The sequence below is a fragment of the Peromyscus eremicus genome, chromosome 12 (assembly GCF_949786415.1).
Source record: "Peromyscus eremicus chromosome 12, PerEre_H2_v1, whole genome shotgun sequence".
Classification (NCBI taxonomy): Eukaryota; Metazoa; Chordata; class Mammalia; order Rodentia; family Cricetidae; genus Peromyscus; species Peromyscus eremicus.
Genome location: NC_081428.1, coordinates 86,033 through 102,707, shown reverse-complemented (window position 1 = coordinate 102,707; position 16,675 = coordinate 86,033). Strand labels below are relative to the sequence as shown.

General features: G+C 37.3%; 1 protein-coding gene across 1 annotated transcript in view; it reads left to right on the top strand.

Annotated features, from left to right (window-relative positions):
• Positions 1-9,739, top strand: part of LOC131922492 (zinc finger protein 431-like) — a 47,989-nt gene extending 38,250 nt beyond the window's left edge. The window contains exons 2-4 of the mRNA XM_059277300.1: positions 5,245-5,371; positions 5,572-5,653; positions 6,815-9,739. Of these exons, the coding sequence (XP_059133283.1) occupies positions 5,245-5,371; positions 5,572-5,653; positions 6,815-8,195 (1,590 nt within the window). The 3' untranslated portion in view covers positions 8,196-9,739. The remainder of the gene's footprint in view (positions 1-5,244; positions 5,372-5,571; positions 5,654-6,814) is intronic.
• Positions 9,740-16,675: the final 6,936 nt, after the last annotated feature.

Below are 16,675 nucleotides of genomic sequence, written 5' to 3'. Positions count from 1 at the left end.
GACCCAGGCATACTACTCTTGGGCATATACCCAAAAGATGCCCCTCCATCCTACCACAAGGACACTTGCTCAACTATATTCATAGTGGCTTTATTCATAATTGCCAGAAAGTGTTAAGTCTGTGAGAGACTGTGTTGATTGATGATTGATATGGTAAGGCTCCTCCACTGAGGGTGGCAATATCCCTAAGAAAGTGGGCCTGGGCTAAAAAAGGGAGCTATCTAAGCATTTTGACAGTGACTAGGCAAGAGAGAAAGCCAGGAAACAGTCTTTGCCCCATGGGTTTTACCTTGAATTGTTAGCTTGAGTTTCTATCCTAAGCTCCCAAAATGATGGAGTGTGATCTGACACCATCAGCCAAATAAACCCATTCATTGACTAAAATACTTTTGTTAGAAAATTTAATCAAAGCAGCATAAAAGCAAGTTAGAACAAAAAATGGAATACCAAAGTTGATTTTGTTACTAGGTGGAACCTGGGAATGTTGTCTTTTGGAAGACTGTGAAAGACATCAATACTTTGGGTCACAAAAACCATAGAAAGTTATACCCAGAACATAATTGGCTGTTCTTGTAGGACCAGGAAGATGAGAATGTTAAGAGTAATAGCAGATTCAGTTCACGTTCCCATACTTCCAAATCAGTAACAGAGGAGAACACACACCATACAGCATTCACAGCAGTTGACAGAGGGGGAGGGAAGTACAAGTATTTCACTTAACACATTCAACTATAGTGGGTTTTCTAAGAACAAAACTCAAAGTCTTCCAATAGATGTGGATGTCTTTTGATGCAAAAACATTCGTACGTTATTTGCTATCATTGCTGTCTGAACACTGTCTCACCAAAGCCACAGGATTGAGTGACACATCTCTCCAAGTTAAAAAATATCCATTTGCACCACCAAGTCTCTGCACGCACTCTCTCCTTTCCTCGCTCATACTAGCCTTTCATGCCTCAGCACCACCATCGATCCCACACAAGGTTTCAAAAGTTCAAACAGCCTTCTGGTTCCATATCACAGCCTTGCATTCATAGCATTGATACAACTCCATGAAATAAAGAGTAGCAGATAAAAATGGAACACCAACCGTCAAAGACGCAGCCTGTGCAGCGTGATGACGAATTCTTGGATGAGAAGGCATGTAGACAGAAGTATTCCTATGGCAGAATATTTACAGCACTACTTTCAATGAAGTGCTTCTTCCATAAACATTTGAAATGAGATGAACTGCAGAGATTAAATGAAGGCTTCATATTGTACTTTCATATATGAAGGAAGACAAGTGTTAAAAACAAAACCAAAAGAACCAAACACCATGACATCATGATCTCCCAAATGGAGATTTTCCTAAGGAAAAAAAATTCATAGGGTGGGATTCAAATTAAAATAAGAAAAGAATGTAGGTCTAACCAATGGTTTCTACTCTGAACATGCAAAGAATCCATTTAACAAGTCCAATGATAGACTATTGCAGAGAAACCTTCTGAGATCAACTGTAGTGTTGGTTTACCAATTAGGCAAACAAGCAGTTCATTTTCATCCACTCAGTATTTTAACCCTTTATATAACAAAACTTATAAAATTCATTTAGCTTTTCCTCTTTTTCTAAAGAAAAATGTCAAAAATACTGCTGAATATACTCCACACTAAACAAACCAATCTGAAGATTCGAACTGAAGCTAATGGGCTGCAAACATGGACTGAGCTTGTGGTGTGCTTTGCAGGAGAACTTGGAAGCAGAGTTCACTAGTGAGCTCAGGTGTCTCAAAGAAGGGTGGAAGTTCTCATGTCTGTTAGCTACTCATAAGAATGCTGTTTGCTGTAGTTTTGTGTCCTGTGCTTGGATGCTTTTTTATAAGAGTTGTCATTGTTGGAAATTCTTAAATAAAACTGATTTAAATAAAAAAAGAGTAATAGAAAATGGAGATTGATATTATAGGATTTCAGTTGGAAATAGATAGACTCCATAAAAAATTAAGGTAGAGGTCATTTGTGTGATATTTTTGCTCCAACATCTTTCTTATTCAGCCTATGCCCTGGAAATTTAGTAAGGCAGAATTAAAAAATAATGGGCTAATTTCTTAAATGGAATATTGAATCTGTTGAATGGTTATTACTGATGACCTTTTCAGGTCTACAGTGAAAAAAAAAACAAGTGGGGCAGAAATGAATGAAAATGAGAAGATAGTTTCAGATGGCAATCAAGTGCAGAAACAGGAGTTTTCTAGGAGTTTATCACTATTATAAAAAAGAACCCTGCTATGGAATGGAGGCCTATCAAAGTGCCTTAAAGGTAAGACTCCATCCAGCTAAATCTTCAGTTTATGGAAGGAGTAAGCAAAGTGATTCCTAGTCCCAGGAAGCAACTTCATACAATACCTGCTGCGCCCGTGGTCCAAGTGTGTCAGTGTCCATCCCAATTAAGAAATCAAACTTTTCAGGATCACCCATCATGTGCTGGTCCTGGAAACAGAATCAAAATTTAAGTTCATGGATTCTTAGTCTGAGGTTATAGTTTAGTATTGTTGCAGGCATCTATGTTTGGTAGAGTCAGAAACCTAGTGAGGTGACTTTGAGAGTTCATTACATGAAGCTGTGAGGATGAAGCCTGGTGTTGTTGCCCTTTAAAAAAAAACACTTTACTCATTTGGGGGCCTGCCACCCAGGTCTCAAATAAATCACATACACACAGAGACTTACTCTTTCTTGTAAATGTCCAGCCTTAGCTTGGCTTATTTCTAGCCAATTTCTCTTAAATTATCCCATCTATCTTTTGCCTCTGGGCTTTTATCTTTCTCTATTCTGTATACCTTTCTTTACTTTTTACTCCATGGCTTGCTGTATAGCTGGGTGGCTGGCCCTAGTGCCCTCTTCTTTTCTTACTCCTTTCTTTTTTCCTCCCAAATTTCTCCTCCCATTTATTCTCTCTGTCTGTTAACCCCACTTAGCCTTTCCTGCTAAGCTATTGGCTATTCAGCTTTTTATTAGACCAATCAGATATTTTAGACAAGCAAAGTATTACAGCTTCACAGTTAAACAAATGCAACATAAAAGAATGCAGCACATCTTTGCATCATTAAAACAAATGTTCCAAAGCATAAATAAAATTCATCTTAAAATAGTATTCCACTACAGCCTGTGTTGCATTTTCAGACCACAAGATGTTCAGATACCTAAGCTATGAGACATCTATCATGGAAACCTAGCTGCATATAGGAAATAGAAGTAACCAATGAAAGAGATGTATGAGAATTTGTAGGGATAGGGCCACATAAGCCCTTTGAAACTGAAGCACCATGAATCTGAGACAGAGCTACAGGATTTGATGTTTATCCTATGTTTCAATCTGGTCTTGGCCCAATCTTCCCTTACTATGTCTCTATTTCTTTCTTTTGAAATGTGAATGGTATTATGTGCCATTGTATGTTGGAAAAATGTAACTTGTTTTCTGATCTTACAAGATGTCACTGTCAAGAGATTGTCTTGAGTGTCAGAATAGACTTTGGGCATTTAAACAGTGTAGGAACTGTTGCAGACTATGAGGATCATTGAAGTGACTAAATGCATTTTCTTCATGGATGACCATGAGTCTATAGTGACTTGGGTCAGAATGTAGTTGATTGAATGAAAAACCTCCCAGATAGGATGATGTATTTGAACATGTGTCTCTCCTTGGTGGCTTTCTTTAGTGTGATTGTGAAACCTTTACTAGGAGGAACCTTTCTGGGTGAAATTCCTTATTGGGGGTATGATATCAGTCTCTGTAGCCTCAACTCATTTCCTTTTCTTTGTGTCTACTGGGTTGTGGTTGAAACTAATCAGCTGGCTTCCTTCTTGTACTGTCATGCCTTTACCACCATTATAGACTCTCTCTAAATCATATAAGATACAGTAGAAGCAAATGCTATTCAGTGCTAAGGCAGTTTAATAGCCTGCTGTTTTAATTTTTTGTTTGTTTGTTCTTGAAGACAAGGTTTGTCTGTGTAGCCCTGGCTGTCCTGAAAGTAGCTCTGTACACCAGACTGGCCTCAAACTCAGAGATCCCCCTGACTCTGGCCCTCAAGTCCTGGGATTATAGGTGGGCCAACATCTCTGGCTTTTTTTGTTTTTATATTATTTGGTGATGGGCCTGGAATGCAGGTTTTTGTGCATGTCAAGCATATGCTGTTGTTATGAGCTTCACCCATAGCTTAAAATTTAAAATTTGGCAGAGGGTATCATTCTGTTTCCCAGGATAGCATGTATTCATGCCATTAATACTGCCTGAGCCTTCTGAGTCATTGGATTACAGGTGCATGACCTTCTTCCCACCTGTTGTGTTTGTTTTGAAAATTTTAAATGAATATGAGTATTTGACTTGTATATATGGGTATGTACCATGTGGTTCTCACAGCAATCAAAAGATGGTCTCAGAAACTCTGAATTTGGAATAATGGATAGTTGTAATCCCCCAGCTAAGTACTGGTAATTGAGCCACCTATATGCAAGACCAGCAAGAGCTCTTTACTACTGAGTGATCTCTCCTGCCCCATGTTGATTATTTTGAGCAAAATTTACATTGCTATTGTTTTCATCGGCTCATTTGTTACTGTTTAAACATGCAGTGAATGCCTTTAGTAAAATCTTATTGATGTTACAGTTTAAATTAGGGCACTTCAAGTTTCTGGAAGATAAATACAAAACTGAAGTGAATATATAACTCTTTGTAAGAACTTCAGTAAAAACTTCTGAGGTGTTTTTTTTAAATCTTTTTTTGTTTGTTTGACTGATTTTTGTATGGGAGGCAGGGTCTTAATATGTACTTCTGGCTATCCTGGACCTGATTAAATAGACTAGGCTGGCATTTAACTCAGAGACAGATTTACGTGCCTCTGCTTTCTGAGTCTTGAGATTAAAGGTATGAGCCAATACATCCAATTTGTCCATCTTATTTTTATTTTTTAGAGTTAGTAGTTTTCATATAATTTCTCTCATATGTACTTTATACTGTTACTTCTCTTTCTTTGTTAATAGTCATTTTTCTTGCAAGGTGATATCCTGTTCAAGGGGTACAAAAATGACAGAGGTGGCCCTCCTATTCAGTTTCCTTCTAAAGCAACTTGGTGATTACATTATAATGTCCATGTCGTGGAATAAATGTGGGGGACACCAGAATTATATGACTATACTGTCAAAGATGTATACATTTACAGTGTTGTCAGTACCATGCTTTTTGTTTTATAAATGTATGGCACATTTTAGGATGCAGTGATCTATAATGATGTGCATGTTGACTTCACTTGGGAAGAGTGGACTTTGCTGGATCCTTCCCAGAAGAATCTCTACAAAGATGTGATGCTAGAGACCTATAGGAACCTCACTACTATAGGTAAGACTGAATTTTCCTTCAGGTTTTAGAATAAGGGACAATTGTTCTTGGTTATTGATGCTCTTCTGTAAATTAATTGAAAAAGAAGGAGGAGGAGGTGAATAAATCAGTTATGCTTCTGAAATTCACTGAAGATTGTAAATTAAAATTTTGCACAATTTTCAATAATGTAACATACACTTTCTGGTTCTACATTTTAGGATATAATTGGGAAGACCATAATATTGAAGAACATTGTCATAATATTGAAGAACATTGTCAAAGTTCTAGAAGACATGAAAGGTAATTATTTTCTTGTGCAAGATGATACAAATGTACCTCTGAAGAAATTGTAATATTTCCTGAAAGCTTTAAACAAAAGCAACAATGTAGATAAGCACAGCTTAAAATGAATTGATGATTATTAAATTCTCACAAACCCATATACCTCAGTTTCAGGTAGGTGAATTGCATCTGCAAGGCATTCTTTTAAGAAAGAAGAAAAGAAAAATGCCTTTAACAGATATCACCATTTGAATCATAGTGCCATGAGAGCTATGCTGTAGAACTGTCAATCCATTTATTTTGTGCTATTCATATTACAAAAGGTATACATATTGAAGAGGTGATAAGTATATCTTCAAAACTTTCTAATAAGCAAATAGTCCATAATAAAGCTAGTGTAACTCCTATATTTTTTGCAACTGTGCTAAATTTAGTGAGATGAGGGGCAGTTAGATTCAAGAGTCAAGGGGCAGTTGTCATGGACTAACCTTAATCCCTGTACCACAAGTCCATGAGGAACAAAAAGTCAAACTGTGAGAATTCAGTGTGGAAACCTTTTATTTGTTATTTTTCCTTTACTGGGTACATCATATATTATTCTGAACACAAGCCCTATGAGCATAGGGATATGGAAAGACATAACAACCTCTCTCTCTGAACAATTAGAAGATATGTAGCAGTCCTCACATTGAGTAGTCTTGTTGAATTTGATTCAAGTATACAAGTAATTGGTTTTTCTGGCTTCATTGTTAATGTATCAAGAAACTCACATTGCAGAAGAGCTCTATGAGTATTAGAACTGTGTAAATACTTCTGTTTGTCCTAGTTCACTTAGCAAATGTAGTGTGACTCAAAGTACAGGATAATTTATAGATATAATAAGGGTGATAAATCTCTGAGTTTTTCCAGTTCTCTTCAAATATGTGGAAAATCTCATAGAAAAAAGATGCTATAAATGTGAACCATATAATAAAGGATCTTAACATCACAAGTATCTTCAAAGAGGCAAAACAATACTTAATGAAGGAGAACAACAAAGTGTAAACACAGTGATAAAACCTTAACATCTGATTCCTCTTTATAATTGGACCAAATTGTAAAATTAATTCATGCAGCTATAAACATTCAACAGTGTATTGGATGTGGTAAAGTGTTTACATATGCCAATTATTCTTGCAGGCATGAAAGAAGTAAAACTGAAGAGAAACCTTCTGCATATACTCAATGTGTTAAAGCCTTTGCATATGACACTCATCTTCAATGGAAAGAAAGAACACATACTGGAGAGAAACCTTATGAATGTAATCAGTGTGGTAAAGCCTTTGCAAGTCACAGTTATTTCCAAATACATAAAAGAATACATACTGGAGAGAAACCCTATGAATGTGATCAGTGTGATAAAGCATTTGCACGTCACAATAATCTTCTAATGCATAAAAGAACACATACTGGAGACAAACCCTATGAATGTGACCAGTGTGGTAAAGCCTTTGCACGTCACAATAATCTTCTAATGCATAAAAGAACACATACTGGAGACAAACCCTATGAATGTAATCAGTGTGGTAAAGCATTTGCATTTCACACTTCTCTTCAACGACATGAAAGAACACATACTGGAGAGAAACCCTATGAATGTAATCAATGTGGTAAAGCCTTTGCACAACCCAGTAATCTTCAAATGCATAAAAGAACACATACTGGAGAGAAACCCTATCAATGTAATCAATGTGGTAAAGCCTTTTCACATCTTGGTCATCTTCAAAGGCATGGAAGAACACATACTGGAGAGAAACCCTATGAGTGTAATCAGTGTGGTAAAGCCTTTGCACATCTCAATACTCTTCAAATGCATAAAAGTGCACATGCTGGAGAGAAACCCTATGAATGTAATCAGTGTGGTAAAGCCTTTGCACAGCACAGTCAACTTCTAATGCATCAAAGAACACACACTGGAGAGAAACCCTATGAATGTAATCATTGTGGTAAAGCCTATGCACATCTTAGTACTCTTCAAATGCATCAAAGATCACATACTGGAGAGAAACCCTATGAATGTAATCAGTGTGGTAAAGCTTTTGCAAGTCACAGTTATTTCCGAATACACATAAGAACACATACTGGAGAGAAACCCTATGAATGTTATCAATGTGGTAAAGCCTTTGCATTTCACAAAAGTCTTCAACGGCATGAAAGAACACATACTGGAGAGAAACCCTATGAATGCAATCAATGTGGTAAAGCCTTTGCAGATCTCAGTACTCTTCAAAGGCATGAAAGAACACATAGTGGAGAGAAACCCTATGAATGTAATCAGTGTGGTAAGGCCTTTGCACGTTGCAGTCATCTTCAAATGCATCAAAGAACACATACTGGAGAGAAACCCTATGAATGTAATCAGTGTGGTAAAGCCTTTGCACAGCATAGTCATCTTCAAATGCATCAAAGGACACATAATGGAGAGAAACCCTATGAATGTAATCAGTGTGGTAAAGCCTTTGCATGTCTCAGTAGTATTCAAAGTCATGTGAAAAAATTACACTGCAAAGAAACCATTTAAATATAGTCAGTGTGATAAAGGTTTGCACTTTATATAAGAGTAATAATTTTTGTGTGCAATCAATCTGTTAAAGCCTTTGCATATTGCAATAGTCTTTGAGTACCTGAAAAAACTATTACTGAAAATCTTCTTACTATAAAGTATTTGGTAAGATCTTTAGTCAACACACATTCAGTTACACAAGTGTATTTATTCTGGAGAAGAAATTTTTACAGTGTCAACAACCTGTTCACGTATTATGATGTCTGTCTATTTTGTTTGCACCTTCAAACTCTTGGGGAAAAAAGCCCTATGAATTTAAATGAGAAGATAAACCTTAGAGAAATTCATATTTACCTTCAATTACATGAAACAGCTAGTTCAAGTGTAAAACTTTATGGATGTGTATTAGTGCCTTTTCTGTGTTGTGATATAATGTCTATGTCAACTTATAAAAGAGTTTAATTTGGCCCTTTGTTTCAGAGGGATATAGGATCACCATGAAAGTGGTATGGTAACAGGTGTCAGACATGGCAGCTAAAGCAGGAGTCTAGGATTTCACATCCTTAACCTGCAACATGAAGCAGAGAGTGAGAACTGGAAATGGTGTGTGGATGCAAATTCTCAAAGCCTACCCCAAATGATATATTTTCTCCAGCAGGGCATCATTTCCTAAATCTTTCCAAATGATACCAACAACTGAAAAGGATTGATTTCTCTGACTTCAATCTTACATGTTTGCTTTCTGTTACATGAACCAGTTCATGATGAAGAAAAACTCTATAAGTAATCCTTTATATGCCTCAGCACCTGTGTTACAGGGTTGAATGCTTACAAGAGAAAAACTGTCAGAGTAAAAATTTGTTTTTTCTAAGATTAGTTTTAATTATAGTTATGTGATGTCAGTGTTTGTGTGGGTATGTGTGCTACAGAATGCAGAAATATGAAGTAGGAATTCAGCTGACTATGGCAAAGCTATTAGCTGGAAGAGTCAAGGATTTTTCCAGAGAAAGCCAAGACTCAAGGAGTATTGGTATTATTTGGTTTTTTAATATATCAGCTGTTTTCTGCTATGAATTTCAATGTGCACTATTATAGAGTTCCCAATTGATTCTTTTTTCTAAGAACTTCTAAACAGTGTGGATTGATCATTCTTTGGGCATATACAATTAAGATATTTGGATGACAGTCACACAGGCAAGGCTTCCTTCTTCTAGGCTTTTTGTTTCTCTTTTTTAGCATTTAGAATCAAATATCTCCTCTAGCTATCATCCAAGGCCAGGGCCAGCTCTGGACAAAAGCATTTTATCTGACATACCTCTCAAACAGCCAAGGACAAATGACAGACAGAATAAGCATTCCAGACCACCTGCTAGTCTCCTGAATTAAGGTAAATATCCCTATGGAGACACCACCTAGGCCAGGTGGATGTTAGGTACATAGCTTTGTTTCTTGTGCAAATTAAGCTCAGACCCTCCTTTCTTACACAGCCTTAGTGGTATCTCTAGACTTCCCTTTTGATATTTAATTTAGAACAAAAGGGCTTTTTGCATACCAGGTACATCAAGCTGTGACACAGCTGCCTAGATGCCCCTGCCCTGCCAGAAAATGGTGCAGCTGAGTTATACTGAGAAAGATAGAGCCCTGAAGAAATATAGGCGGTTTTATCTTACTCATGATTTATACTAACATTGTAGACTCCTAACATTTTTTTCTAGCCACTTCTAAGATTATAGTTTGAAAACATAAATTCCCTTTTCAGTATCTCTCAACTGATTTCAGCCTTCAGTTGACACCACCTCCTTTAATCACTCTCCTTTGTGTTGTAAATGAAACTGTCAATCACTCTTCTTTGGGTGAATCCATTCATCTCTCCTTTTGACTCCTGGAAGCTGGATTATGCATGGAAAAAGACTTACTGCTTGTTAGTGTTTGCTGATTTCTGAGACAAAGTATTGATTTTGTTGGATGGCTGTTATTGATGACTCATTCAGTTCTACAGTGGAAAAGAAACAAGTGGGACAGAAAGAAATGAAAAGTCAGTTTCATAGAGAAAAACAGAAGTAGATGGTTTCAAATGGCAGTCCAGTGGTGAAACAGAGGCAGGAATTTTCAGGGAGTTTAATCATTAAAGGGAAGGCTCTTGCTCTGTATTGGAAGCTGAGAAAGATTCCCCAAGGGTAAGAATCCATCCAGCTGAGCCTTCAGTTTATGGAAGGAGTAGGAAAAGTGATTCCTAGTCCCAGGAGCCTTCATATAGAGCCTGCTAAAAATATGGTCCATGTGTGGCAGGATCCATCACAACTTAGAAGCCGAATTCAGGGGGATCATCCATGATGTGCTGGTTCTGGAAACAAGAAAGATGCAAAATTTAAAGTCATGGCATCCTCCTCTGTGATTTCAGTTCAGCACTGTTGCACCCATCTATGTTTGGCAGAGTCAGAGTCTTAGTGAGGAGACTGAGAGTTCATTGCAAGAAGCTGCGAAGATAAATTCTAAGTTGCATTTTGAGACCTCAAGGTTGAGATACCTAAACTATGTGAAATCTGCCACAGAGAGCTGCATATAGGGAGGAATATAACCAAAGAGAAAGATGTATGAAAAGTTGCAGGGTAGGGCCTCTAAACTCTTTGAAACTGAAGCCCCATGTGTCTGACACAGAGCTACTGGATTTGATGGTTGCCCTGCTGGGTTTCAATCTTGCCTTGGTCCCATCTTCCCTCATTATATCCCATTCCTCTCTTTTGGAATGTAAATTTGTATTCTGTGCCATTGTGTGTTGGAAAGATGTAACTTGTTTTCTGGTTTTATAAGATATCACAGTCAAGCAATTTTCTTGAGTGTCAGAAGAAACTTTGGACATTTGAACTGTGTAGGGGTTGTTGCAGACTATGAGGATCATTAAAGTTAGGCTTAATGCATTTTCATCATGGGATGACCTTGAACCTATAGTGACCTGGGTCAGAATGTAGTTGATTAGATGAAAAGCTTCCAGATTGGATGATGTATTTGAACATTTGTCTCTCCTTGGCAGTTTTCTTGTGGTGCTTGGGAAAACCTGTTATAGGAGGAGGATTTCCTGATGAAATTCCTCACTAGGGATAAGATATGCTTGTCTATAGCATTTACCCATTTTCTGTTAATTGTATCTACTATTTTTTTTTGTTGAAACTGATAAGCCAGCTTCCATCTCATTCTGTTATGTCTTCTCCACCATTACAATTTTACATTACATAATATAAAATTGAAGCAATTGCTATTCAATTCTAAGACATTTTGCTAGCCTGTATTTTGCTTTTTAAATTTAATTGTTTTTTTATTTCTTTTCTTTTCTTTTTTAAACAGGGTTTTTCTGTGTAGCTTTGTAGCCTGTCCTGGAACTCACTCTATAGACCAGGCTGACGTCAAACTCATGGAGATCCACCTGCCTTTGCCTCCTGAGTGCTAGGATTAAAGGCTATTATTAAAGCCAATGCCCAGCTATTTCCTTTTTTGAAGACAAGGTTTGTCTTCATAGCCCTGGCTGTCCAGAAAGTACCTCTGTATACTAGGCTGACCTGAAAATCAGAGGTCCAAATGATTCTGCATTCTGAGTACTGGGATTGAAGGTGGGCCACACATGCTTGTCTGGTTTTTTTTTTTTTTTATTTCTTTGTTTGTTTGGTTTGTTTTTATTGTTTGTTTGGGTTTTTTTTTATATATATTATTGGCTGATAGACCTAGAATGGAGTTTTTTATATATGTCAAGCATATGCCATTGTGCTGAGCTTCACCCATATCTTGAATTTTGAAATTTGGCAAAGGGTATCATTCTCTTTCCCAGGATGGCAGCATTCATGACATTAATACTGTTTGAGCCTTCTGAGTCATTGGATTGCAAGTGTGTGACATTCTTCCTACCTATTGTGTTCATTTTTAATTCTTTTGAATGAATATGATTCATTTGCCTCTATGCATGAATATGCCCCACATGTGTGCCTAGTCCTCATAGTAGTTAGAAGATGGCCTCAGATCCCATGGCCTTGAAGTAATGGATAGTTGTGATTCCCCCATGTAAGTACTAGCAATTGAATCCACCTCTCTGCAAGACCAGCAAGAGCTCTTAACAGCCATGTCTCCTGTCCTATGTTATTTTTAAACATTTACATTGCTAATATTTTCCTCTGTCAATTTGTAACTGTTTAAACACACATTGCTTTCATTGAGATCTTATTCATGATACAATTTAAACTAGGACATTTCAGGTTTCTAAAAGATAAATATAGAACTAGAGTAAATGCATAAGTCTTTGTAGGAACTTCAGTAAAAAAAAATCTGATTTCTTTCTACTGTTTTTGTTTGATTGATTTTTGTGGGGGAGACAGGGTCCTATTAATATATAACTATGGCTGTCCTGGAGCTCACTACATAGACCAGGCTGGCATCTGACTCAATTAAATTCACTTGCCTTTGCCTCCTGAGTGCAGGGATTAAAGTCATGAGCCATTACACCCAGCTTGCCCATCTCTTTTCTAGTTAGTAATTAATTGTTCATACAACTTCTTTGATTCTCAGTACCATTGATCTGCTTGCTTCTCTCTCTTTATCTTTGTTAATTGATGTTTCTCTTTCAAGGCTACATATATTCAAAGGGCCAAGAAATGACACATGGGAACCTCCTATTCAGTTTACTTCCAAAATTACTTGGTGGTTACATTAGAACTTCTGTGTCATGGAATAAGTGTGGCTAGCACCAGAATTATATGCATATAAGTATACACCTACATGCTGTTAGTATCACACTTTCTACTGTACACATGTATGGGATATTTTAGAATGCATTGACCTATGAAGATGTGCATGTCAACTTCACTTAGGAAGAGTAGGCTTTGCTTGATCCTTCCCAGAAGAGTCTGTCCAAAAATGTGATGCTGGAGACCTACAGGAACCTCATGCTATAGGTAAGACTGAATTTTCCCTCACAATTTAAAAGAGGGGGACAACTGTTACTTGGGTATTGATGCTCTTCTGTAACTTCAATTGAGAAAGAAGAAGAATGATGTGAATAAATCAAGCATGAATCTAAGGTTCACTGAAGATAGTAATTTAAATATTGCAAACCATCCAGTAATAAATCATACATTTTCTGGTTCTATATTTTTGGCTACAATGAGAAGACCATAATATTGAGGAACATTGTCAAATTTCTAGAAGACTTGGAAAATTTAAAGCAAAGTAACAGTGTGAATAAAATAAGTGCAGCTTAATGTGTATTGATGATTATTAAATTCCCCCAAAATCATGTACCTCAATGCCAGGTGGCTGATATGTGTTTACAAGGCATTCCTCTAAGAAAGAAAACAAGGAAACAATGCCTTTACAGATATCACCATTTGAATCACAGCTACATGAGAGCTATGCTGTAGAACTGACAATTTGTTTAGTTTCATACCACTGAAATATTGCCAAAAGTGTACATGTTGAATATGTGATAAGTGTATGTCCAAAACCTTCTAATAAGCAAATAGTCCATAGCAAAACTGGTGTTACTCATATACTTGTGACTTTGCTAATTTTGGTGAGAAGGGCAGTTTATACTAGTCAAGAACGTTGTGGAGAAATGTTAATCCCTATAGCACAGGTCCATGAGGAACCAAAAGACAAATTGTGTAAATTCAATATGGAAAAATATTATTTTTCATTTTCCTTTAATTGATATTTCATATGTCATTCTAGATACAAGCCATGTGAACATGGAGATATGGAAAGAAGCAATGTACTTCTCTTTCTCCCAGAACAATTAGAAGATATTTAGCAGTTCCACTTTGATTAGATTTGTTCAATGTGATATAAATTTACAATTATTTGGCTTTCTGACTTCATTGAAAATATATCAACAAATTCACACTGCAGAAAAATGTGTAAGAATAGCAATGTATAAATACTTCTGTTTGTCCTGGTTTACTTTTCAAATGTAGCATGATTCACAGTATAGGAAAATTTAAGAATGCAGTATTTGTGGTAAAGCTCTGAGTTCTTCTAGTTCTCTTCAAATATGTGAAAAATCTCATATAGAAAAAAGATGCTACAAATGTGAGCCATGTAATAAAAGCTCTTACCATCACAGGTATCTTCAAAGATGCAAAACAACCCTAATGAAGGGGAACACCATGAGTGTAAACAGTGATAAAACCTTAAGATCTGATTTCTCTTTACAATTAGGTCAAATTATAAATTAATTCATATAGATACAAAGATTCAACAGTGTAATGAATGTGGTAAAGCTTTTACATGTGCCAGTTATCCTTGCAGCCATAAAAGAAGTCACACTGGAGAAACTCTATAAAGGTAGTCAATATGGTGAAGGGTTTATGCCTTCTGTAAGGAGAGAAAAGGAACTTGCAGGCATGAAGACTGACTTGTCTGTATGGGATGCTATTCTGTTTTCCCTGGCACCTGCAAAAGCCTCAGTTAGAAGCCTGCTGTGGTGGTGAATCCAGATGACATCAAGGTTGTCAGGAGATCCTGAGACTTAAACAGACGTCACTCTAAGGCTGGGGCTATCAGGCATTTACAAAGAGCTATGGAGTATGAAAGAACTGTTAGGGAGGGAGCTCTGTGTGTGAAAGCTAAAGAATCAAATGGCCAGAGAGCAACGCTTGGGGTGTACCTGAGGATAAGCTGGCTCCTACTGTGCTCTTTGTATCCACTCAGCTGTGATGATCAGGCCTTCCAGGTCTTCCATAGTTTCCTTTTCTTGGCACTACATGTAGCTGACAGTGATAGCACCCTGCAGGCCTCCACTTTGCAGTCCCCACTTGGACCTAAAAGCTCCTCAGTCCCCACCCTGTCAATCCTTGGAAACTGCCTGCCTGGTAGGAATAAGAATATGCCTAAAGACACATTTATATCTCTCCCTTTTGCTAACAACTTGTGAAACAGTGGACCCCATGGAAGTCTAATTTCCCCAAGAATCTCATTGTGAGAAAAGACTGAGTCCTCAGATTGAGAATGTCTGTGCTGAAGAAACATTTTCTCCTCATCTGACCACCTTTCTGGAGAGATAGGAGCTGAGAATGGGGGAGGTTTTTGCAGATGGAAAAAATTGATTATATGGCTTCATTAGAATAATTAGTTTTGCATATCTTTTGCCTTCTATCAAAACCTGTTAGGACCCCAAGATTGGATTAGTTACCTTATATCTTCACCACTGTTCCAAATTAGTCAAACTAAATAAATATCATGCTTTCATTAATAATTTTCTTTCCTCCTTTTCTATTGTTTTCTTTTTTTAAAGCATAACTTTACTATGAATCTGTTGGTGGCCTGGAACTCACTCTATAGACTAGGCTGTCCTAGGACATCAGAGAGGTCTGCCTACCACGCCTCCAGAGTTCCCACACTATAGGTAGCCAGATCATAACTGTATAACTCAGTTCTTTTAATTGACTTACTGAGGATGTGTGGGTGAGCTTGGCTGGTTAGGGTAGCAAGGACACAGACTCTTGCCTAACTCCAGTAACAGAAAAAGGCTCCCATCAAATGTAGGCCTCCTGCATTAAAGTCCACTGTCTTCTAACTATGAACAATATTATTTTTCATTATCAGTGAGTCTGTTATAATTCATCAAAGGACCTGAGCATAGTTCTGTCCTTATTTTACAGTTGTTGAAACCCAGGCCCACCTAGATAAGTAGTTTTTGAATATAGTTAAGTATAACTGCTTATCTTACTCATCCTGTCTTTCTAATGCCTCACTAATGAAGTTGAAGACAACTAAGCCAGACATGGTGACACAGGCCTGTAATTGTGATACTTAGAATTTGTAGGCAACAATTTTAGGATTTCAAATTCATCCAAGATGAGAATGGCCAATGGGGTATGTTGGGAGGACTATGGAACTAAGGAAGACCGTGATTGGCTCAAGACAGTGTACATAGTCTTCCCTGCAGCTCCAGAATTTCAGAACCATAGCACCAGCAATTATTTCCTGAGGTATTTACCACCTCTAGTTTTCTGTTCTTGATAATGTTTCCTGTCCAAGGCAACTTTGGGGTCATACTCCTGTTGCTCATTAAAGAGTGGAATTCTCATACATAAGAGAATTAGCCTTAAGCAGGGATGAGCTTCCTAGTTGCATATCTAATGCAGTGTCAGCCCTGAAACCCTATAGACACAACCAACAGAAATGGACTCAGCAGTTTTTATTCATATATTTGTGCGTATATATTCACACATACTTAACAAGGAAGAAATTGGAAGGGAAGAATTTGAGAAGGGATTGAGAGAGGACAAGGATGGCAGAAAGTGATGTAATATATTTTAAGTAAAATGTATCAAATAAATTTTAAATGAAAATGTGGCTAAAGTGATAGCTTAGCAGTCAAGAGCACTGGGTGTGGTTACAGAGGACACATGTTCCATTCCCAGAAACCACCTGGTAGCTAGCTCCATTAACTCCAGTCCTCAGGGATCTGGTGCCCTCTTCTGGCCTCTACAGGTACTGTGCACAGATGCTTGAAG